Source organism: Eriocheir sinensis, chromosome 12 (genome assembly GCF_024679095.1).
Source record: "Eriocheir sinensis breed Jianghai 21 chromosome 12, ASM2467909v1, whole genome shotgun sequence".
NCBI classification, from domain to species: domain Eukaryota; kingdom Metazoa; phylum Arthropoda; class Malacostraca; order Decapoda; family Varunidae; genus Eriocheir; species Eriocheir sinensis.
This window is the reverse complement of record NC_066520.1, coordinates 18,200,004-18,225,357: the sequence shown is the minus strand read 5'-3', so window position 1 is coordinate 18,225,357 and position 25,354 is coordinate 18,200,004. Positions and strand designations below refer to the sequence as shown.

The following is a 25,354-nucleotide window of genomic DNA, read 5'->3' as shown; positions in this document are numbered from 1 at the left end:
ACCCCAGGCTCCAGAACAACAAGGTCAAAGGAAGAATCAGATACATTAGGCACTTCATTTTCTTTTCTCTCAATTAACAAACGCAAGGAAAGGAATTTGAACCCAATCGTCAGCCCAAACACTAGCACAACAAGGTCAATGGAAAGAGGACACTCATTAAGCACTTCATTATTTTTTCTTTCAATTAATAAACAAACACGGAAAGGAATTTGAACCCCATCGTCAACCACAGATACCAGCACAACAGGATCAAAGGAAGGACAATACATTAAGCACTTCATTTCCTTTTCTTTCAATTATCAAACAAACACGGAAAGGAATTTGAACCCCCACCGTCAACCACAGATACCAGCACAACAGGATCAAAGGAAGGACGATACATTAAGCACTTCATTTCCTTTTCTTTCAATTAGCAAACAAACACGGAAAGGACTTTGAACCCCCACCGTCAGCCCTAGACATCGGCACAACAAGGTAATCGTCCACAGTGCAAGGAAGCAATTTCTTTAAACGGCAAAAACTCCGCCCTCAGAAAAATGGGTCTCCGGGGGCCGATCAGCAAGCAGCTCCAGCAACAAGTGGTACTTCCGCGGACAAACGATCAGCTCAGGAAAATTTCAGACACATTTAAAAGGTGTGCGAATTAAATGTACCTACTCGTAATTTAATAAAGCGATGACTAAATAATAAAACAGCGATGACTATATTAAGTTCTTCTTATTAAATATTTTGCGTGGTATAGACAGTTGTGGAGGTGCAGTAGACAGACAGACAGACACATTTATAAGGTGTGCGAATTAAATGTACAGACTCGTAATTTAATAGAGCGATGACTAAATAATAAAAGAATAACTAAATTGATTCCTTCTGATTAAATATTTTGCGTACTATAAACAGTTGTGGAGGTGCAGCAGACAGACAGACAGATATTGAAAAGGTGTCCGAATTAAAAGTACCTACTCGTGAATTAAAATAGTGATGGCTAAATAATAATAAAGCGGGGACTAAATTAATTGCTTCTTATTAAATATTTTGCGTAGTATAGACAGTTGTGGAGGTGCAGCAGACAGACACAGATATTTAAAAGGTGTGCAAATAAATGTACTCGTATACTAAAAGAGCGATGACTAAATAATAGATGTGATGAGTAAATTGATTCTTTCTTATTAAATATTTTGCGTGGTATAGACACTTGTGGAGGTACAGCCGAGTCTACACAGCGCAGCGCGGACGAGATATATTCCTAGACGTTAAAATAAACTCACTTTCGTACTCCGCAAACAAATTTATTCTTTCTTATTAAATATCTTGCGTAGTATAGACATTGTTGGGGGTACAGCCGCGTCTACTCAGCGCAGCGGGGACGAGAAATATTCCAAGACGTTAAAATAATCTCACTTTCGTTCTCGGCAAACACCAACTGGGGTTCCCTTTATCCCGGTTATTTGCTCTTGTCTACTTCCACGATAAGAGAACGCAAGAAACCTACGTAGAACGAATACCTAAAACCTCTAAGTCAAGTGCGAAGCTGTAGTCTAAGGCTCTAAGCAATATACAGACTAGAGTCATATGTCAAAAAACAATATTAGTGTCGTAAATGTGCTGTTCAGAGTGAGAAGATTCCTGATAACTTACGAGAATGTTGGCGTAGGTAATAGTTTTCTGTTAGCACATTATTAGTATTCAGCAATATTATGTCATCATTATCTTACAGCATAGGAGAATATCAATACATCTCTCCAAACGAAAATTATCTCTCTTTTGGCTACTCATCTCTACTTACATTGATTACCGGTCTTTTTTTCTCATTTATTATTATCCTTGGGCTGCTTGGGCTGTTAGTACATTATTAATATTCTAACAGTATTATGTCATATTATCTTACAGCATAGGAGAGTATCAATACATCTCTCCTCACGAAACTGATCTCTCTTTTGGCCACTCATCTATACTTGGAGTGAATACCGGGCTTTTTTTCTCATTTATTATTATCCTTGGGCTGCTTGGGCTGTTAGTACATTATTAATATTCTAACAGTATTATGTCATATTATCTTACAGCATAGGAGAGTATCAATACATCTCTCCACACGAAACTGATCTCTCTTTTGGCCACTCATCTATACTTACATTGATTACCGGGCTTTTTTTCTCATTTATTATTACCCTTGGGCTGCTTCCTTTACCGTACAAAAAATAGCCTACAACAAAGCGTGTCTAAAAATTGAGGAGGCCATTAATGTTGTGCGCCAAACAATAAGGGCAAGACTACCCTCGTGTCCCCCCCTGTGCAGCAGCCGGCGCCCCCTCAGCACGCCTGCCCGCCCCGAGGAGCAGCCGAGGGTGAGGCGGGGCGGCGAGGCGTACGAGGCCTTAATAACGGCGGTGATCAGCGACGCCCACGGCTGATCCTTGGCGCACACACACACGCACGCACACACCTGCTCCCCGTCCCACCATCCCAATAACCAGACGCAATCACTCACTTATTGTGGTGGCGGTAAATAGTCCTTTATTTGTGTGTAATGTTTCTTCCCTTGTGCAGGCTTGTAGTGTCTTTAAGCTTCCCTGTACGTCCCTAGTGGTTGGCCCTGTCCGTGGTGGCGCTGGCGGATTTTTTTTATGATAATGCGGTTTCTCTTGCTGCTTGGATCGTGCTGGCTGCTGTGCTTTACTTGATGGGAAGAAGAAGATGAAGATGATGAAGATGATGATGATGAAGATGAAGATGATGATGATGAAAAGGAAAAAAAGGAAAGAGTGAGGTTGATAGACTGTGTGTGATCTCTCACTCCTACACAATGGTTGAAATAGTCAGCCGTCGGTGCATAATATATTTTTTTCAACATAAATCCCCCTAAAGAATCACGTCATTATAATTACAGCTTCTCACAATTAAGAATTTTAGTGAGAAGATAAATTTCGTCAAGGAACATAAAAAAATAATTCCCGTTTTTCGCATTTGATAATTACATGATCGGTATTTTTCAAACAGGCTTCCTATACGCTTTGTAGTGTGTTAATTAATGTTTTATCAACGTACGTGTTTTCCCTCTCATGATTAATTCCAGTTAGCCTGCAGATTGAAACTTCGTAAATAAGCAAATTCTTCCACAAAATGATAATTGAAGCAATGAACCTCTGCTATTGTACCGTACAGTCCATGATAAGGTAACATGTCCTGCACAACCTCGATAAACTCTTATTCTACTTGATATCCAAATATGTCCTTAAAGTCTTCTCATATTCCTTTTGGTTTTGAATGTCTATAATCTCTCTCTCTCTCTCTCTCTCTCTCTCTCTCTCTCTCTCTCTCTCTCTCTCTCTCTCTCTCTCTCTCTCTCTCTTCCCCCCCTTCCCCCATGGTTATTGCACGAGGTGTTGGCCGCACGCTCGTCCCAATATCTCTCGGCCTTCACACAAGCCTCTCCACGATGCAATTACGAGGATGACCCGAGGCGCCGCCGCCGGCTGCTCGGCCCCTTAATAACACGTCTGCTCGCTCGGCTGTGATTTATTATTCACACGAGGGACATCGGCCTGTCTGTCTGTACGGCTAACGTCCGCATCAGGAAAGGTAACTTCTCCTTGTGAATGGATGTCTCACCTTTAATTAGTAACATTAATTAAGTATAAATTCACTTGAGGATTTTCACGATTCCGTCCGTTTTTTCACGTTGGCGTTTCTACCAGCATCAGATACTTGTCTTCTCGTGTATACAGATGTAAAGCTTAAGTTAAGGGGCATATGATAAGCTGCCGTGGCCTCGGCGCTCATCACCACCTCATTCGTGCTAGACCCTATGTGTGGGAAACAACCCAAAAGGGACAAAGTCAATTAAAAACGACTGGAGCCTTCCCGCCACCCTGCCAGTGCCCATTGAGTAGCACAGGAGTCTCGCCGCCACCCTGCCAATGCCCAATGAGCAGCACAGGAGCCTCGAGGAGATAATCAAGCAGCAATCTGGGCAGAGGAAGCAAAGCCACATGGAGGGAGGACCTTCGGCCACACAGACATCCCGCGTCGGCGTTGTCACTAATTACAAATCGACAAGGAGGGCATCCCCCGCGGCCCTCACCCGCCGGCATAATGATCTTCGTCGACAACTTTCTTAAGCAATATTAATAACTTGGAGAGCCGTGATGTCGTAAAGCTGTAATCAGAGTAAGGAAGTGGAAAATACCGACAGGAAAAAAGGGTACAATAATTTACATCAAAGAGCCACGAGGGAAGCCATCAAGCCGGCGCAGCAAAGTCGTTAACTTTCACCTCTTCGGGATTGTGTGAGGAAGACTTGCCTCCGAGCACGGGGCCCTCCAAGACACACTCCCCGACCCACTACCCGCCCGCCAGATCCTGCAACAGCGCCGTCCCGTGAAGGCAACACCAACTGACACACTTTCGCCTCTTTGGGCCAAAGCTAAAAACTTGCCGAGAACTGGTGACCCACATCCAGTGTCCAGGTCATGAATAAGACAGATATTCCTTCCATTAAGTTATTTTTACACAGACGCGGACAGGAATAGCACTCAGATGCCGCCGCCGTAAAAATACGAATGCCACAAATTTTCAGAACGCGAGAAAACGTCGTTACCGATATAACACTAACGAGACTCACAAAACTGCCAAGAACGGCTTCCAGGCATCATCTGACCCCACGCTCCCATCGCTGGATATCTTCCCGGCACTATACAGATGATACAACCGGACAGTCTACTCGAGGACCTTATCGCTTGTGTTTTCTGGACCCAGCTCTGAAACAAGGACGATAGCTCAGTGGAGAGGAGCGCCCCGCGGAGTGCACCACGCCGAGCCCTAACCCCGCCCTGACAAGTCCCCGGATCACAAAAGTTTGGACCAAAGCCGCTCATCAGAGGATAGCCGCGTCATGGTCTGCTCCATTATAACTTTGCTGCGCTTCCAAGGCCGTTGCATTTGGTATCGTTTACTCTCTCTCCCTCTCCCTCTCTCTCTCTCTCTCTCTTGGTGACGTATACCAAAGCACAATTACTTAAGTTTGTATTGGAAAAACTACGCCCATACAGTGTTTCAGAGCGGCAGTGTGTGTGTGATGCAGTTCATGGGCGGGCGAGCACCAGCGGCCCCGGCGGCGTGAGATGTGTGTTAGCTGAGTGTGTGTCGTGAAGATCTAAACTTTTCCGCCTCTTTTTCCCTTATTTCCACGACGAGAGAGAGAGAGAGAGAGAGAGAGAGAGAGAGAGAGAGAGAGAGGGGTAAGGTTTCACACAGCAAGCATAATAAGCAATAACTCCTCCCCTCAGGTAGCGGGGAGCCACCCTTCCTAATAACAATGTAATTATGAGATGAGGACATGCACGGACACGCCATTCCCGCACTCCGCGTCCTCCCTCGTCGAAGTGCTACAGAGTAAATTAGTTTTTTTGCCATCCGACTTAGATTTAATTCAGTTTGACTTCATTTTCTTTCAATGTGTGTCTGAAGTACCTGAATATGATGAACGTACCGTATTCTCTTTGTTTTAATTCATTGTTTGACTTCATTTTCATTTGTGCGTCTGAAGAACCTGAATATGATGAACGTCCTGCATTTTCTTTGTTTTAATTCATTGTTTGACTTCATTTTCATTTGTGTGTCTAATATGATTGAATAAGATAAACATTCTGTATTTTCTTCACTTTCTTTAATTTTTACCTCTTTTTGTTTTTCCTGTATAATTATGAGTGTTGCCAGAGGGACTAGGCAACCTCATAAATCCTGTATAGCTTATATTTGATCGACTGAATTATAAATAAATGACTTTAAACTAGCTTATGATATCAAAAGGAACAAGAGGAGGGGAGCGTTTGTTCTTGGCGCCGAGGAACAACAGGAACCACTGAATACATTTTTCCTTCTTGTCACATCATATAACAAATAAATCGCATCAAGTGAATATGTTTTCTGAGCCCAGCATCCAGGCGCCAGCGGTTCCAAGGCGACAGTTCCTTCTCATTCTCCTTATCAGTTTAAAATTATCAGCTATTTAACAGGAACCAATGCATGAACTTTTTCCCTCTTGTCACAGTGTATAAGAGAAGCAAATCACATCAAATGAATAGCTCAACTTTATCTCAGTCCAGCATCCAGGCGCCCGCGGTTCCGAGGCGGCACTTCCTTCCCATTCTCCCTGAACCTCCCGGCCGCAATCACGCCCCCGCCCATCGCCCTCTCAGCAGTAATCAGCTTCGAAAGACATGAGCCCGTCCGTCATTAATCAGGGCGAGACGCAAGGCGCTAATGGCTCTTGACCTAAATACCTCCCGGCGGGGCACTGATGGCCCAAGAAATCATTACTGCTAACGATCATTAGTTCTCGGCCAGTGGTAAGATGGACCCTCCCCACCACCACCCCTGCGAGCCACATCACCAGAGCCACACTTCACGTTACCTTACGACATTATGAGGCTCTCCACTGCACCTTTGAAAGACACTAAACCAATGTAATATTAGCCACTCCTCTGGAATTGCGCAAAACTTGAGTGTAAGGTGTGTAAAGAATGGTTTCCTGAAAGACACCTGTACCTTTACGTCTTTCTTGTGTGTGTGTGTGTGTGTGTGTGTGTGTTCGGTTTTCTTCTTTATCCCCTTTTTTCATTCTACCAGCTGACTTAATTTCACAGTTCTCCATAAAATCCTCGCGACTCACCGAACTCCTGCTTCAGATACGATGCAGTGACAGACTTAAAAATTCCGGAAGGCTCGAATATACAACAAGAATATTGAATACCACGCGTACACGTAGGTAATTTCGCTATTCATGTATTGATCTTGATTGTACGTAGAGTGTAGGTAAGTGTTGCATCTCCCCACACACACACACACACACACACACACACACACACACACTGCACGGAGCCTCGGAAGATAGACACGGTTCAGTCAGTGTGTGGGTGCCAGACTGTCAGTGCGCATCATGTGGTTGTTCGGAGTGGTGCTGTTCGTGTTGGCGGTGACGAGCTCTCTCCTTTCACCAGCGGAGGCAAAACCGGTATGTTTATCGTGAAGTAATACTGAGACATAAGTATATTATATAGATTGCCGTGAGGTAATGGTGCTGGACAGAAAGGTTTATTTGGAAACATTACAAAACGCCACCATCTACACCAGAAAGAACAGAAGAGGATGTACCCGTGAACCCGTGGCCTTATGATATCACCGGATGGGCCTGTGTAGCACGACTGTGGACTTAAAGGTTGGGATTGTCAGACGCTTCCGCCCCTCACATCAACTATATCTAAAGGCCAAACAGGAGATTAGGAGGGCTAAATGGAGTGTTTTTGTTTATATTTATGGTACAGAAGAAGGGTCAAATAACCAGAAGGGTAAAGGAACTACTCATAGAAATGCCTATGCTTGGGCGACGAAATGTTTAACGTCTCTCCATCTTAACATTCAACCATTCAAGTGCCTAGCAACCACTCACGTCATGCCTCAGTTTCAACAAAGTCTGCCCATTGTGTTCTCATGACTACCCTGGTTCAAACGTGATGACCTAAAGAAATTCTTGGATTGGCCTATAAACGATTCCATCAGGTGTTACTCCTTATGATCAGCGATATTATGAATGCACGTGTGAGTGTTAGCATGTAGATTAGATGTAATTAATTTAAACATACATTCATGAATATATAAATGAATAAACTCACACCTCCATACACCCATTTGAATGTGGGAAAGGATTGCAAAAACATATATTTTCAACATCTAAAAATTGTCTGTCGTCATCATTTTAACCCGCAGTTCACGCGCCCACTTCTAAACGAAACCTTTCTTTATCTTTTAGTTCACAGGATGCGAAACAGCGGCGTATCCTCCTAATAAGACGTAAGTTCTTTGAGTGTTCATATCCTTGTTGCCTTCAATTTCTTCCTCGCTTACTTTTCATGCTTCAAATTATGATTCACTGGTGTCTTCATAGGTCAAACTGTCAATCTTTCAGCATGTCTTGTCTGACTGATTTGCGGATTTTTTTTTTTTTTTTTTTTTAGGAGGGTTGTTAGCAGTGTTTCTCAGTATGTTCCCAGTGTCTGTTTATCCCGAGGTAAGTGTGTGTGTGTGTGTGTGTGTGTGTGTGTGTGTGTGTGTGTGTGTGTGTGTGTGCATGAAACAGTAGACGTTCATGACTTATTCCCTCTTTTCCTCGATACGCAGCAGAGTAAATGGATACGTGGTAGACAGATAGATAGAGATATAGATAGTTAGATAGATAGGCATAGATAGTTCGATAGATTAATGACTAAAAAGCTCAGTAATAGCCCTTGCCCCCTACCCTATCTGGCTACAGAGACGAGGTGTCCCTCTACTTGGTGAACCTGGACCTGCCGCCTCGGGATCGCTGGACAACCCTCATGAAGGACAAGAGACCCCAGGTGTGTGTGTGTGTGTGTGTGTGTGTGTGTGTGTGTGTGTGTGTGTGTGTGTGTGTGTGTGTGTGTGTGTGTGTGTGTGTTTGCAATATATTTTTATGATGACATGCAATGGTATAGTGTGTTTGTGCAGCGTTGGTGATACACGGGTGATGGTGCTGTGTCAGTGGAGAGGCATGGTGTGTGGTGGTGGTGGAGGCGCAGTGTGGTCTGGTGGTACAGCTGTTTTCTTAATAGATCGTGGCGCTGATCGATGACATGAGTGAACTAGTCAAGAAAGTAGCCGGAGAGAAGATCTTCAACTTCCTCCTCAGTAGTCTTACAGCGGTAAGTTATTCTTCTTGCATCTGTCGGTAGCTCCCTACACACTTATCTCTACATCAGCCATTTTGAGGCCATTAATGACTGTCTGTTTTAAACTCAGGTGACTGACAGTCTGCCACAACCGTACAAGGAGGAGATCGAGGGGATCGCCTCCACTACGGGACTGCCTGTCAGCACTGTGACTCTCTACAACATATTTTACGAGGCCTTCACTCTGTGTACTTCATTGGTGATCCAAGACCAGTCCGGCCATCTTTATCACGCCAGGAATTTGGACACTGGAGTGTTTTTAGGGTTGGTTATATTCTCTTTTGTGTTCTTCAGTATAACCCAGTGCGACAAAGACGATTACATTTCCTGGTCCCCGAGTACTGTGTGCATGGGTGGGCGAAGGAGCCGCTTTCTTGAGAAGGCAACTACTATGCCGCCAGATGGGACGCACGGAACCACTCCTGGACGGTTGCAGAGTTGCTGAAGCCGATGGCGGTGCGGCTCCGCTGGACGAAGAACAACGCCACGGTCTTTGAGTCGCTTAGCTTCTCCGGTTACGTGGGTGTACTGACTGCCGTCAAGAAGGCAAGTATACACGACCAGTCTCGGAACAAGAAGGAAAAATCTGGAAATGTTCATCACAGTTACTATTCGATTTGTGGTATTATGTAAACATATCCCTTACACAGCTAACGCAATGATTCATGTCATATTTTGCAAACAGGACGCCTTCACTTTTTCCCTGAACAAAAGAGACGCCCTCAACGGAGGCCTCCTCGGCTTGCTGGAGTGGCTGCTGTTCCACGATCATGAGCAGCGGTGAGGGAGTTAAGTTTGTGAGGGTATACATCAGGAGGGCAGACTTTGAGATATATTATTGGGGACTTATCTAAGATTTATACTATGAGTTAAATTTAGCTAAATAGCTATTTAACAGTAATCCTGAACTATTTATATAGTGGACATTCAATTTCACTGTCCCTTTCCTTTATGCACGCCTCTTTGAAGTCCGTTGTAATCTAAGTCTTTTGTATAAAAAACGTTCTTTGTAGAAAATGTCAACGTTGGTGAATGACTTAGGGACCTTTATGGCCATGATATTGTAACATTTACGTAAGTCTTCCCACAGCTGGGTGTCATTTCTCACGAGAGAGGTCATGGAGAAGGCCACCAGCTACACGGAGGCCTGGCAGGCCCTTTCCACGCCCCGCCTGCTAGCGCCTGTCTACTTTATCCTGGGAGGCACCCAGCCCGGCGAGGTACGAGTCTCTCATCTCCCTGAAGTTTTTACTTAACTCCATACAGTCAAATAAATGTATAATTGAATCAGTCAATGAGTAATTAAATGAAATCCGCAGGGATGCATTATCACGAGGGCTCGAGACAACTTTGACTTGACAACACTGGGAGAGTCTGGCGAGTGGTTCTTGGTACAAACAAATTACGATCACTGGAGGAGTCCCCCATTCTACGACGACCGCAGGACACCCGCCAGGCACTGCCTCTCAGCCGGGGGCGTGCAACAGGCCTCCCCCGCCCTGCTGTACAACGTGCTCTCCACCCGCCCCGTGCTGAACAAGGTAGCGGGGTGGACTGGACAAGAGATTAGACCATGGATCGAATTTTAAGCGGCAGGCTATGACGTCCGTATTGATGTAAATTTGCGTTACAGGGAACTGTTTACACGGCACTCATGGACGTGCGGTCCGGGGAGGTGCACGCGTGGCGGCGTGCGTGTCCCGACCCCTGCTGGCCCTGGTGACCCGTGACCCGTGACCCCCAGCCCATCCTGCGGCGCCAACACTAACCTTACACCGGACCAAAGACTCTGTTTACTTTTTACACACATTAACTTAAGTCTTAAGCTATGGCTTTGTGACTATGCAATGTATGTGAATGAACCTCAGTAAGGTAATTTATTAAAACAGAATGCCTAATATATATGCCAAATAATGAAGTTAAGTTGATTGTGTAATCAAAATGAAATAGAATATATCACTCATGAATAAAATTTCCTAAAAAAATATTGACGTTATCTTCAAACACACGACAAGCACCATCTTATCGAGAAAATCAACCAAGAAAGAGCTCACTTTATAAGATGACTGTGTTATATCAGCAGCAGCAGCGGTAATAAGAGCTGTTGCATTTATAGCAACAGCATATGTAATAGCTTCTTTAGTAGTATTATCACCAGGACCGTCGCTCGTTTTCAAAATGTTCGTGCTTAGTAACATAAGAATATTGCAGTTTGCCACACAAAGTCTCCAACAGTTCGCTGGAACCTACACAAGTTCAACACTAAATTCAACAACATAAATTCAAGGGAAATCTTCTGACATATTTAGCACCAGTAGACTGATCGGGAGGAAGTGTTTCATAGATTTCCACCAGAATACCCCAAACTTCCTACACCCTACGATACGAAAGGCATGTTACGGGCGGAGAATAACCTATGCAGTGACGCAGAAAAGTCTACGGACAGAGTGTGTGTGTGTGTGTGTGTGTGTGTGTGTGTGTGTTTGCTTCCTCTCTGTATCCCCTTTTCTCATTTTACTACCTGACGTAATTTCATAGTTCCCCATAAAATCCTCGCGACTCACCGATCTCCTTCAGATAAGATGCAGTGGCAGACTTAACAATTCCAGGCGGCTCGAATATACAACAAGACTATCGAATACCACACGCACACCTAAGTAATTACGTTATTCATTTATTGATCTTGATTGTATAGTGTTGCTAAGGGGTGCATCTCTTTCCCCAATACACACACACACTAACATACACACTGCATGGAGCCTCCCTCGAGATAAGCGTAGTATCTAATCGCAACGCCTAGCCTAGACGCGGTTCAGTCAGTGTGTGTGGGTGCCAGTAAGCATCATGTGGCTGGTGGCGGCGGTGGTGGTTGTGTTGGCGGTGGTGGGCTCCCTCCTTTCACTAGCAGAGGCACAAGCGGTATGTTTATCGTGAAGTGATACTGAGAAACCATCATACTAAAGAGGATTGCCGTGAGGGAAGGGTAATGGACGGAAAGGTTTATTTGGGAACATTCTGAAACGCCACCACCTACACCAGACAGAACGGAAGAGCTTGCACTCGTGACCTTGTGACATCACCGGATGGGCCTGTGTAGCGCATGACTGTGGACTTGATGTGTTCAGTGATGTGGTGCAGGTTTTCCATAATACATCGTCTCTTCATCTTAATACTTAACCATTTAAGTGCCTAACAACCACTCACGTCATGCCTCAGTATCAACAAAGTCTTCCCATTGTGTTCTCATTACTACCTTGGTTCAAACGTGATGACCTAAAGAAATAGTTGGATTGTTCAAAGCAACGACTGGCCTTTAAACGATTCCAACACTTGATATTATAAATGCACGTGTGGATGTTAGCATGTAGATTAGATGTAATTGATTTAAACATACATTCATGAATATATAAATAGATAAACTCATACCTCTGTCCACCTAGATTTTGAATGTGGAAAAGAATAAAACGATATATTTCCAACATTTACAGATTGTGTCATCGTTGTTTAAACACGCACTTCACACGCCCACTTCTAAACGAAATTTTTCTTTATTTTTCAGTTCACAGGATGCGAAACAGCGGCGTATCCTCCTAACAAGACGTACGTTCTCAGAGTGCTCATATCCTTGTTGCCTTCAATTCTGTCCTCGCTTTGTTTTCGTGCTTTAAATTCGAGTTCACAGTTGTTGTTCTTTAAGTCAATCTGTCAATGCTTCAATATGTCTTTTCTGACTGCTTTGAGCAAGCCTGTGACGGGGATTGGGGAGGGGGCTTGTTAGCAGTGTCTCCCTGTATGTTGCCAGTTTCTGTTTATCCCAAGGTCAGTCTTTGTATCACTGACCACAGCCTGTGTGTGTGTGTGTGTGTGTGTGTGTTATCAGCAGATCATCGACATAACTATCGCCTCGCACCTCTGCTTGACTGGCAATTCACGCCCCTCGATAAAACCAACACTCATGATAACAAGGCATTCCTCATTCTCATACACGACAGATTTAGAATGCAATGCAGTTCAATACAATAGCAATACGAGGATTTTGTCCATTTATGACCCACGCCTGATGACTAGGAGAGGCTATGCACATAAAAAAAAGTGAAGTACAAAGCAGGATGATTTTTTTTGTTTTTTTTGGGGGGGTTAGATTGTTACTAGGACCTTCATACATGCTTGATGATGTCAGCTAATGGTATTTAAGCGCATTTTTTCTCTTGTAAATGTATACATATCATTGAACAGCATTTGTTGGTCACTGACGCGGTTTTATCTACGCTAAAATCCTTTTGACCCGACGATTCTAACAAGCAGGTTGAAAAGAAAAAAAGTGAACGCAAAAAATTGAAGGTCTAAATGATTTGACATCTTAAACAAACGAGGGTAAACCACTTTTTCAACACTTCAAAACATACCATCTAAAACAGACTATTCGAACTTACTCTCAGATACGACAGTCAAGCCAACCTCCTCGTACATAGGCACGCCCTCAGGCAACTCTCCCTACTCTGAGGCACGGAGCGGGGTACAGGACCAATGCTTCTAGGCTCCTTGGACAGACCCTGCCAATAAGAGCCAGCGCTGACTCACCCTTGGGGCAGGGCGTGTGCACGAGACAGCAGATGTTCATAACTTATTCCCTCTTTTCCTCGATACGCAGCAGAGTAAATGGATACATGGTAGACAGATATAGATAGATAGGCATAGATAGTTAGATAAATGAATGACTAAAAAGCTCAGTAATAACCCTTGCCCCCTACCCTATCTGGCAGCAGGGAGGAGGTGCCCCTCTACCAGGTGAATCTGGACCTGCCGCCTCGAGACCGCTGGACAACCCTCATGAAGGACAAGGGACCCCAGGTGTGTGTGTGTGTGTGTGTGTGTGTGTAATTTACCACGGCCTGATCACGAGTTGGACTCGCTTTCGCCAGCAGATACCCTTCCGACGTGAGCAAGTGCTCATTTTGTCGATCTCTGGGTACTGCCAGGACCTCACACACTACGCACCCCATTCCCCTTGCTCAAGGGGGGACAGTAACCACTCCTAGTCAACGGAAAGAATCCGGCCTGAGCGGGGCTCGAACCCCCGCCTGTTTGGCCGTGAAGCCTTGCAGCGCGGCGCTCTTACCGACTGAGCTACCGGAGCGGTGTGTGTGTGTGTGTGTGTGTGTGTGTGTGTGTGTGTGTGTGTGTGTGCAATATATTTTATGATGATGACATGCAATGGTAGTGTTTGTGCAGCGTTGGTGATACACGGGTGATGGTGCTGCGTCAGTGGAGAGGCATGGTGTGTGGTGGTGGTGGAGGCGCAGTGTGGTCTGGTGGTACAGCTGTTTTCTTAATAGGTCGTGGCGCTGATCGATGACATGAGTGAACTAGTCAAGAAAGTCGCCGGAGAGAGGATCTTCAACTTCCTCCTCAGTAGTCTTACAGCGGTAAGTTATTCTTCTCGTAACTGTGACAACTGTCGGTAGCTCCCTACACACTTATCTCTACATCAGCCACTTTGAGGCCATTATTGAATGTCTGTTTTAAACTCAGGTGACTGACAGTCTGCCACAACCGTACAAAGAGGAGATCGAGGGGATCGCCTCCGCTACGGGACTGCCTGTCAGCACTGTGACTCTCTACAACATATTCTACGAGGCCTTCACTCTGTGTACTTCATTGGTGATCCAAGACCAGTCCGGCCATCTTTATCACGCCAGGAATTTGGACACTGGAGTGTTCTTAGGGTTGGTTATATTCTCTTTTGTGCTCTTCAGTATAACCCAGTGCGACAAAGACTACATTTCCTGGTCCCCAAGTACTGTGTGCATGGGTGGGCGAAGGAGCCGCTTTCTTGAGAAGGCAACTACTATGCCGCCAGATGGGACGCACGGAACCACTCCTGGACGGTTGCAGAGTTGCTGAAGCCGATGGCGGTGCGGCTCCGCTGGACGAAGAACAACGCCACGGTCTTTGAGTCGCTTAGCTTCTCCGGTTACGTGGGTGTACTGACTGCCGTCAAGAAGGCAAGTATACACGACCAGTCTCGGGACAAGAAGGAAAAATCTGGAAATGTTCATCACAATTACTATTCGATTTGTGGTTTTATGTAAACATATCCCTTACATAGCTAACGCAATGATTCATGTCATATTTTGCAAACAGGACGCCTTCACTTTTTCCCTGAACAAAAGATTCGCCCTCAACGGAGGCTTCCTCGGCCTGCTGGAGTGGCTGCTGTTCCACGACCATGACCAGCGGTGAGGGAGTTTGTGAGCGTGTACATCAGGAGGGCAAACTTAAATATATATTTGTGGGAAGATTTCTAAGATTTATACTATTAGTTAGATTTAGCTAAATAGCTATTTAACAGTAATCCTAAACTCTTTATATATGGACATTCAATTTCAATGTCCCTTTTATGCACCCCTCCCCGGCATGAACACTTCTTTTCAATATCAAAAGACAGTCATTAAGGTCCGCCGAAATTTAAGTCTTTTGTATAAAAATTGTTTTTAGTAAAAAATACGTCAATTTTGGTGAACGACTTAGGGATCTTTATAGCCCTGATATTGTAACATTTACGAAAATCTGTCCACAGCTGGGTGTCATTTCTCACGAGAGAGGTCATGGAGAAGGCCACCAGCTACACGGAGGCCTGGCAGGCCCTCTCCACGCCCCGCCTGCTGGCGCCTGTCTACTTCATCCTGGGAGGCACCCAGCCCGGCGAGGTACGAAGTGCCCATACACAGATGTCTCTCATCTCCCTGACGTTTTTACTTAACTCCATATAGTCAAATAAATGTATAATTGAATCAATCAATGAGTAAATAAATTAAATTCCGCAGGGATGCATTATCACGAGGGATCGAGACAACTTTGACTTGGCAACGCTGGGAGAGTCTGGCGAGTGGTTCTTGGTACAAACAAATTACGATCACTGGAGGAGTCCCCCATTCTTCGACGACCGCAGGACACCCGCCAGGCACTGCCTCTCAGCCGGGGGCGTGCAACAGGCCTCCCCCGCCCTGCTGTACAACGTGCTCTCCACCCGCCCCGTGCTGAACAAGGTAGCGGGGTGTGGACTGGACAAGAGATTTGACCATTGATCGAATATTTAGCGGCAGGCTATGACGTGCTGATTGATGTAAATTTGCGTTACAGGGAACTGTTTACACGGCACTCATGGACGTGCGGTCCGGGGAGGTGCACGCGTGGCGGCGTGCGTGTCCCGACCCCTGCTGGCCCTGGTGACCTGTGACCCGTGGCCCCCAGCCCATCCTGCGTGGCTTTGTGGATATACAATATATGTGAATGAACCTCAGTAAGGTAATTTATTAAAACAGAATACCTAATATATATGCCAAATAACGAAGTTAATTTGTGTAATCAAAATAAAATAGAATATGATTATGCCTTTCACTCATAAATAAAGTTTCCTAAAAACATTATTGACGTTATCTTCAAACACACGACAGGCACCAAAATATTGTGAAAATCAACAAAAAAGAGCTCACTTTGTAAGATGAAAAGTCTCATGAGAACTGTTATATCATCGGCAGAAGCGGTAATAAAAGCTGTTGTATTTATAGCAACAGCACATGTAATAGTATATTCATTAGTAGTATTAGCACCAGGACCGACACTCGTCTTCCAAATATTCGTGTTTAGTAACAAAACAACATTGCAGTTTGCCACACAAAGTTTCCAACAGCTCGCTGGACCCTACACAATAAATTCAACCCCATAAATTCAACAACAAAGTCTAGGGAAATCTCTTAACACATTTAGCGCCAGCAGACTGATCAGGAGGAAGTTATTCAGAGATTTCCACCAGAATGCCCTCAACTTTCTACACCCTACAGGACAAAAAAGTGTTACAGGCGGAGCGTTACCCGGCCAATGACGCGGACAAGTCTACGAACAGCCAGCCACGTTTACATTACTACCTCCCATAGAGGACGAAGCAAACATCCTAGACTAATTCCTCCCCAGAACAGACTTATTCCTCATTCCTGTGTTTGTCATATAATAGCAGGATGCGTAATGAGCACGCTGATCATTCCTCGTATCTTAATGAGCTCTTTCTATCCCTTATATTCGCTCGTTTCTCGATCCTCGCTCTCTTACTATACACCCGATCTTTTCCTTATCATTAATTTCCTTTAGTTCTTGATTAATAACACTGAACAGGAGCTTAAAATGAACTACGTGGGGAATGAAGAATGATCGATTGATTGATAGTTTATTGTTGCAAGTAAACAACAAAGGAGAATGAGCTTGGGGTAAAGAAATTAAAGTTTGTATCAAACGTAACGGCGCCTCAGTACTGACCTCAGTTTGAAAAGCCGCTCGTAGAGGTTCCTACGCTTTTCATGGACTGTTTAATGATCCTAGTGATAGTTTAACATGATCTCTGCACCTTGAATTGAAAACCACCCTTGGGAAATAGTAATAAAGAAAGCTCGATACGTTTAATAATATCTTCTTTTAACCAGTAACACTTTGTATCGCTTCTTAGGTCCTCCTCCTCTCGGTCCTCCTTCTTAATCACACACTTTCCTTTTCAGTAGTACGTAACTTTCCTCACTGTAATACGCTATCACATTATAATTTCTGTTTGTTGATGAATGATAAAATGAAGTTTGTTGATGACCTTAGTGTTTGATAATGCACAGTCCACAACCAAGACCCGGACCGAGCGTTGCGTCACTTGCTGTACCCATTCTAGCACGGTTCAACGATGCCAGATTGTCGTACTCAGCCTCCTATGTTTGCCGATTTCCGACCCCAAAACTACCTCCTCGACCCCAATAACTGCCTTCACCTATAGTTATCGTTAAAATGGTTAATGGTGTTTTTTGGAAATAGTTACGGCTCAGAAACTGGTAAATACGAGGCTCTAAGTAGGATAGTCTGGCAAAGGTGGCACCACTGATCCTGTAGAAGGTAAACAACGCACGTCCAGAAGAAGCTGTAAGGGAAAGCAGCCTAACTAGCCCCATAAAACACACAAGAAGAAGAAGAAAGGGACTGACAACAAACATCATAATTCACCCACCGTTAAACATTCCAGGCGAAGAAGAAACACCATAAGGAGGATTGAACCTATCGCCATGGCTGGAGTAAGCTCAGTGTGTGTGTGTGTGTGTGTGTGTGTGTGTTATAATTTATATGGCGTAAGTTAACTGCATGGTCCTCCATATAGCCCGGGCAGAGTTGAAAAATTTGGGCGGCTTTTCCGATACCCTACGCCCCTGTCCACCCAGCAGTGAATGGGTACCAGGTATTAATCGGGGGTTGTGTCCCGTCTCCTATAATTCCTTCCCCTTCTGCCTCTCTCCGGCATAATTATGACCACAGATGTTGCGCCGACTAAATGAAACTTTCCATATAGCCATTTGCATTGTTTCAACTTAATTTTTAGTTCTGAATTTTGTGTCATTTTAATTATTGATAGAAAAACCTGTAGCGGATTGGAACGATTTTTTTTTTAATACCGAGACACAGGGCAGGTGTGGCATTCGGGATACCTTAGTTCACCTTCCCCATGCTTCCCCAGGTACCCATTTATCGACCAGTTCTAATGAGGGAATGATCATCTAGGTGGGCCGAGTTCCAGCTGCCTTGGGTCGGAATCAATTCTGGTCTGTAAAAAAAAAAAGGAATATGGGTGGGCTGAGTGCCGTCTGCCTTGGGTCGGGATCATATCTGGTCTGGCGGATTCCTAGCTAAATGTATTAACCCTTGGAATAAATACGAGTCCTGTTTTTGGCACCTCGAGTTACATTGGTACTAACCCTTGGAATAAATATGAGTCCTGTTTTTGGCACCTTGAGTTACATTGGTATGGTTAATGAACGCATTGTTGGTTGCATTGTTTCTCACTGTCGCCATTACTCTTCTCCCTCGCCTCCCTCACTCCTTGTATCTTTTAATTCTTACTTGTCATGTCATTCTCGGGACCCTTTGTGGTAGTATTTGAAGGGTAGTTCCTTCCAAAATGTATGGTCTATATATAGTCGCTGCCGACCTTAGGACCGTAGCATAAATATAGTTGGATGTTTTAACTATCGTCTATATATAGAGTCTACCGCAATTTGGAAGTGTTGTTACATTTCTGCTATACAAAACTGACTGACTGAATTTTGGACCATCTATATATAGATCCACCGCTGTCTAAGGGCTAATCACCACTCCGAGGTGCATATACTGAACAAACTATGACATGAACTAGCCTATGACATGAGAATCCTAACCCTTTTTTATTTCCACAGAGGCAAGAGAGGGCGGGAAGCTCAGGCACGTCAAACAAGATGGCAGACTTCAAGGCTCGTCTCGCCAAACTACACACAAAGAGGGTAAGGTGTTCTGTGTATGATGTCCATTGTACATAAATAACCAAGATTTTTCATACATCACCAAGAGCTCAAACATTACTGGTGTATACATATTGGATAGTTCAGGATGATAGTTTAATAGTTATATGTTCCCCCTTGAGTCCTGCATATGACTTGCTGCCCTTGAGACATCCTACAACATACTCAATGCATCAAATACATAAAGTATTTGATACAGACTTAGGGTTGTAAAATTCCCATGAATTTTGAACTGGGAAACTTTCCATGGGAATTTTGGGGAATTTTCTGGAACTTTGAGAATTTAGAAAATTTACAAGTTTCCCTATGGTGCCTATGGGCTTTTTTTTGTTCTTGTTTATTGAGGCTGAGGTCATTGTTGCCTATTTAGATTTCAGTTTTATGAGGCTGTTAGTGAATGTCCTGTAGCCCGGTGGAGACGCAGGCAGGATTGTTTAAGTGGCACTTATTGAGGCTCATGCCACCCTCCGGTTAACCTAACCTAACAAAACCCCTAATAGTCACTTTAGGTCTTGACTCAGAAAATTCATATATGCATCCATACTAATGAGACTTTCTATACAATAAAGTGAAGTCATTCTTTGTTGATTTATATTATAAGGTGCTGGCTATCATGTATTTGAAGATACCCTACTATGCGTTTCAGGCGCCATGAAACACAGTTTTTCGAATATGACATTTTAACAAAGCATCGGACAAGGAAGGTATTTTGGAAGACGATGGTTGAGACCCCAACCTAATTGGCAAAAATAGGCTTGGGTGCCAAATGTTGCTGATTACGACATTTGTAGGAGTAACTTTACGGTAAACTTCACTAAAATATACAGGCACGGGTAGCGAAGCTAGGTGCCGTCATCATGTATGCACCGCCTCACGTTCAAGTCGTGACGTCAATGTGACGTTTTACTATAAGTAGTAGTAATCACTGACTCAAATGGTAGTTCTCTCACTCACACATATACACACACACAGACACACACACACACACACACACACACACAGCAACAATAGTTCCACCACTGCACTATGTTATATACTTATAGCATGTTGTACCAAAGACCGTATTTTCCATGCAAAGGATAAGTAATTTCCTGCGAGTAACACTTTTTCGCAAATTATAATAATTTCAAATGAGCATCATCCCTATGTATAGGGCTGGATTAGTGTGTGTGTGTGTGTGTGTGTGTGTGTGTGTGTGTGTGTGTGTGAGAGAGAGAGAGAGAGAGAGAGAGAGAGAGAGAGAGAGAGAGAGAGAGAGAGAGAGAGAGAGAGAGAGAGAAAACAACCAGTTGAGTCAGTGATTACTACTACTTCATAGCAAAACGTCACATTGACGTCACGACTTGAACGAGAGGCGGTGCATATGAGATGACGGCACCTAGCCTCGCTTCCCGTGCCTGTATATTTTAGTGAAGTTTACCTTAAAGTTACTCTTACAAGTGCTGTAATCATCCACATTTGGCACCCAAGCCTATTTTTGCCAATTAGGTCGGGGTCTCAATCATCGTCTTCCAAAATACCCTCCTTGTCCGACACTTTGTTAAAATGTTATATTCGAAAAACTGTGTTTCATGGCGCCTGAAACGCATAGTAAACTTAAACTAACCTAACAAAACCCCAAACAGTTACTATAGGTCTTGACTCAGAAAATTCATGTATGCTTCCTTACTAATGAGACTTTCTATAAAACAAAGTGAGGTCATTCTTTGTTGATTTATACCATAAGGTGCTGGCTATCATGTGTTTGAAGATACCCTAAACTTGCATAATATGGCATAGATATTTTCTTCTGTATAAAGTGGAGGCTCTTATCACTGACTCTCTTTGATTGTTTATGAGTATATTTTTTTATCTCAAGTCTCCAAGTAAGTTGTTGTGTTCTGAATATGGCACTGAACACTCCTCTCCCCACAGAACGAAGCCTCAATACTCAACCACAAGGAGGTAGTGGAGGAAGACCGCCTCAAGCAGATGCCCAAGAATCATGCAAAGAAGCGTCAGAGACTAGAAGCTGAACTTGCCGAGGACCAGCGCAGAGAGGCAGCTGAGGCAGAGGTATTTTCCTTATTGTTTGTGGTTCCTAACTTGCAAAAATATGGCTCTCAGAATATTGCTCTTATTTATCATAAACGGATTTATCATTATCGTAGAGTTCCTATAATGCAGGAATATTAGAATGTAGTCATAAATAAGGTAATTATAAATCTAGGCATTACACATTACATATTTACTGTCTATTTATAAGTTCTGACGCCCTTTTCTGAGTGGAAACTATCCTCGAGGGGGAAGGATTCTAAGATGCAGAGACAATAGAAGAATTTTCATAATTTCTATTCCTCCCCATACTAAATTCCTCTCCTCTCCAGGGTAAAGACTATGACCGCCTCAAGCTGCTAGAGGTTGGAGCTGATGAAGCCGAGCGCTGGGAGCGACGGAGAAAGAAGAAGAACCCCGACCAGGGCTTCTCCACCTATGAGGACGCTACCATCAGGTCAGAACTGAACTCCTAGCTATCTATAAATAATTAATATAATATGTGCCTCCATGGGCCCGGGTTCAAACCCCCAGCCTGAGCAGTCAGTGTACAGCGCACCCAACTGTTCATCATCCCTTTTGGGTTGGTTGATAAATGGGTAAGATGTTACACCTCAATGTTACACCTGCCGTGTCCCAAGGTAATGAGCTCTTGTCCATCAGAGTGAAATATACTCTGGAAGAACCTTAAGGTCCTTTCCCCTCCTTGCTTGATCATTTCTTCATTGATAGAGTGATTAACCATAACCACAACCAGGAAATCTGATTTAGTAATAGATTAATAATGAATGCATCAGTGAAATTCTTTATCATTGTTTTTAAACATGTAAAACATGTCTCTGATTACAGACAGTACAATCGGCTTATGAACAACAAGAAAGTCAACATGGAGGAGTATGAACGGGAGAAGCAAGCAGTCGGGGAAGATGCTTTCTATGGAAATGACAACACCATCTCCATTGGTCTGCACAAGGACTCAAACGATGCCATTGATTCCATGGTGGATGACCTTGAGAAACAGTAAGTGGCATTACCTTGTTGAGTGTTGGAAATGTTACTCAACGGCTACAGGAACATAACTCCACATCTGAAAGTGATCCGATGACTAATTGCCAGGCTGTCACCATACAAACTTTATCCCTTGAAAACCCATCCTTAGCTTATACATGCTCTATACTTCCAATAATTTTTAGTCGTTAACTCTGCCATTCTCATTCTTGTGCCATCATGCCTCGTTTCAGTTGTGCAGCAATTTAAAAATCTTAATTATGAAAATATTGGTTCACCACTGGTCACTCCATAAAAAAATTCTGTGTTCTTGGCTCCATCTTAACATGAAATTTGTCTTCAGGATATCCAAGAGGGAGAAGTATTCCCGCCGTCGCATCTACGACGACGATGCAGACATCAACTTCATCAACGAGCGTAACATGAAGTTCAACAAGAAGCTGGAGCGCTTCTATGGCGACTACACGGAGGAAATCAAGCAGAACCTGGAGCGTGGAACTGCTGTTTGAGTGTGGCAAGTGGTCAGTGACATTGGACTGTTGTCTGGTGGTCATGTGTCCCCAGCAATGCATGCACCTTGGAGTGGTTTGGGTCAGATCTTGCCCATTATTACATCTTTAGGGTAAATCATTGGAAGATAGTTTTACTGTCATACCTGCACAGAACTTTAACCCATTTTTTCATTTTCATCAAAGTATGTACAAAAAGTATTTGATATTCACAGTAGAGAGTATCGGAACACCTTTTGTGTGCGGCAATGTGACAAAAACGGAAGGATTTCAAAAATTGTGTGGTGCCACGCATTATGCTATATCCCACAAAGAATAAACTGGACACTCCTTTACCTTCAATCTGCCATTTCTGTCTTCCCCTTCACCAGCCAGAACCTCTAGTGCAGTGCTTTCTTCCCAGAGACCCAAACCATTAGGTCTTCTGATATATAAAAATTTGGTACAAATATGTAAACGAATATAAAATAAATAAACCGAAATGGTAACATCTGGCTAATCAAACATACTGGCAGTTTTTCACTGGCTGTTTTGATAATAAGCTTTGCCATCCTGGGAGAGGAATGACTAGGTGAGGACAAAGGCATGGGTGACTAGGACAGCAAGGCCACACAGTACCTGCAGGGCTTTTTCTGTTAGAACCTGCAAGTCAGGCTCGTCATTTCTTGATAGGCAAAGTCTAACCATTAACACTGCTGTTGTATAACCTGAAAACTAACTGTCTACCTTATCAAGGGAACTGGTTTTGAAGTCCAAAGGAGGACCATTCCATTTTGTCTTATCTGGAGCAATGTATAACCCAGAAACAAAGCTCCAGGACCAGATGAGTGTGTTTGCAGGGCCTGAGATAGTTTGAAGTTCAGCTGCTTAGCATGAGGAAAGACGAAGTACAAAATTATTTGTATGGGGGTTTAAGGTCATCTCAGGGAAAAACATTGATTGAGAATTCAGACGTTTGTAACTTGCTTGGACAGTGATGAAAATTATGTTTTCTGTTTTACTTCAGATCCTGTTTGTGGGAAGCCTTTCATGTACTTAGAATAATTATTTTTTTCTTTTATGGCTAAACCTGATGAGGGGCAAAGTTCTTCCATAGACACAGGCCATGCTATACCTTCAAATTACAAGCAAGTCATGGCATCCTATTCTTAAAATGCAAAGCAACAAATCGTTCATGTCCCAGGCGGTGCTGATAGATTTTGTAAAATAGGTGTCTTTCATCAATGCCCGTGTGCAATTTCAAACGAAAACATAATAATTTATATTGTTTTTTCATCGCCAATCCTTCCTCTCCACGATTAAATAAATTTGAAGTGTCTACAGCACGGCATAGATATGATGTTGGGAAGAGGTGCTATTTTGCTGCCGGATGGCGGAACTCCCACCACCGACGGCCGCGCGAAAGGGAATAATTCCCACACATTCACGACACGGGTTAAAGTGCAAAGCAACAAATCATTCATGTCCCAGGAGACAATACCTGTGGCTGTGTTCCTACCTGAGCCTCCCTCTCATCAGATGCCCTCAAGTAATGCTTTGGATAAAAAAAATTCACTCCACATGCCACACAATTATTTTCATGTATCAATTACTTTATCAATCTATGTATGTCTATCTCCGACACTATGCTCCTTCATGGGAACCTCCCTCAAGGGGGTGGCTGCAGCAGAAGTGTCCCCAGTTTTTCCTGTTCTGTCCTGTTTCTGTATTTTGAGAGTATGTGTAAATAATAAACTTTAGTACTGACTAGCAGTTTCTTCATTATTATTAAAGCTTGGTTTCATTACTATTCTAATGGCCCCATAATTCACTATTGCTTAGCATTACATTTTAAAACCTGATTTTTAAAGCTTCTTAGGTGTCATGGCTAAGTGATCATACCAGTCTCACAATCAAATCATGTTCAGAAATATGTTTACTCATTGCCACCACACAACTTTTCTGGTATGCAAACTACTGTGAAAGAATTCCTGTAGCCTGAGTGTCCCTAGAGATATTATAATTCCAGCATCTGGAATTTGTTACGTTGCAGTAGTGTGTCTGTTTAGTTAACACAATACACGCTTATTCCCCTAACGAGGCCTGCGGCTGAGGCCCAGACCTTAAGTGGTAACTTAAACGACAGGCTCAGGTGTCCCTTCAAAGAAGACATGCTCAGCACGCCCACCCAAAGCTAATATTAATGGATGTCGCTGGCTGACCTGACTCACAATACCATGAAGGACTTGAAGCATTCCTGGGGAAGTATCTGTTTACTGTGTGACTGTATAAGTAAACTGTGCATGCCATTGCTTTATTAATTTAATCTCAAAGTGAAGAGCACTGCAGAGTGGGAAAGCTCCATCAAAACGAGACCTATGTGATATAATTATGAAGGCTGTCTGAGAAGCATACTTGTAGAAATATAATTGTAAGAAAGGAAAATATAATCATGCATTAACATCGTGTGGTGTAAGATAAGTGACATATGGACGTCCGACACAACAATACCAATACGAACAATCTTCACAAGTATATCATTGGAGAGGATCAGCAACCTGCTGACCACTGCCAAGGATCAACATTCTGGCGGAGCAGAGGCAGACTGCCCGGGAAGACGAGAATCAGTAAGCCCAACACAGCCAGAAGATTCAAGTGGCCAGCATGCCTAATTGGGGATCAGCAGACCAGACAAGTCAATTATCTGGAGTCACTTTTATCTGGA

At 43.6% G+C, this 25,354-nt stretch overlaps 3 protein-coding genes across 8 annotated transcripts in view; 2 read left to right on the top strand and 1 right to left on the bottom strand.

Moving 5' to 3' along the window:
- LOC126997530 (uncharacterized) overlaps positions 1 to 25,354 on the bottom strand; it is a 134,349-nt gene that overhangs the window by 105,071 nt on the left and 3,924 nt on the right. The window lies entirely within an intron of this gene.
- On the top strand, positions 6,879 to 16,130 carry LOC126997532 (acid ceramidase-like). 5 transcript variants are annotated; one of them, XM_050858681.1, is made up of 10 exons: positions 6,879 to 7,009; positions 7,805 to 7,845; positions 8,306 to 8,390; positions 8,625 to 8,714; positions 8,812 to 9,005; positions 9,143 to 9,287; positions 9,427 to 9,521; positions 9,832 to 9,961; positions 10,061 to 10,282; positions 10,375 to 11,513. In XM_050858681.1, the coding sequence occupies exons 1-10, from the start codon at positions 6,935 to 6,937 to the stop codon at positions 10,462 to 10,464; spliced, it is 1,167 nt and encodes a 388-aa protein (XP_050714638.1). In that variant the 5' UTR covers positions 6,879 to 6,934; the 3' UTR covers positions 10,465 to 11,513. The 5 variants fall into 5 exon arrangements, with proteins under 5 accessions (XP_050714638.1, XP_050714637.1, XP_050714635.1 ...); XM_050858680.1 differs by lacking the exons at positions 7,805 to 7,845; positions 8,306 to 8,390; positions 8,625 to 8,714; ... (4 more) ...; positions 10,061 to 10,282; positions 10,375 to 11,513 and adding exons at positions 12,301 to 12,341; positions 13,508 to 13,592; positions 14,078 to 14,167; ... (4 more) ...; positions 15,569 to 15,790; positions 15,885 to 16,130 and having other exon boundaries at positions 6,903 to 7,009; XM_050858678.1 differs by lacking the exons at positions 7,805 to 7,845; positions 8,306 to 8,390; positions 8,625 to 8,714; ... (4 more) ...; positions 10,061 to 10,282; positions 10,375 to 11,513 and adding exons at positions 12,301 to 12,341; positions 13,505 to 13,592; positions 14,078 to 14,167; ... (4 more) ...; positions 15,569 to 15,790; positions 15,885 to 16,130 and having other exon boundaries at positions 6,903 to 7,009.
- Positions 17,456 to 24,397, top strand: LOC126997533 (pre-mRNA-splicing factor syf2-like). Its single transcript, XM_050858682.1, has 7 exons — positions 17,456 to 17,845; positions 18,998 to 19,081; positions 21,014 to 21,154; positions 21,466 to 21,590; positions 21,983 to 22,153; positions 22,485 to 23,836; positions 24,124 to 24,397. The coding sequence occupies exons 1-6, from the start codon at positions 17,837 to 17,839 to the stop codon at positions 22,648 to 22,650; spliced, it is 696 nt and encodes a 231-aa protein (XP_050714639.1). The 5' UTR covers positions 17,456 to 17,836; the 3' UTR covers positions 22,651 to 23,836; positions 24,124 to 24,397.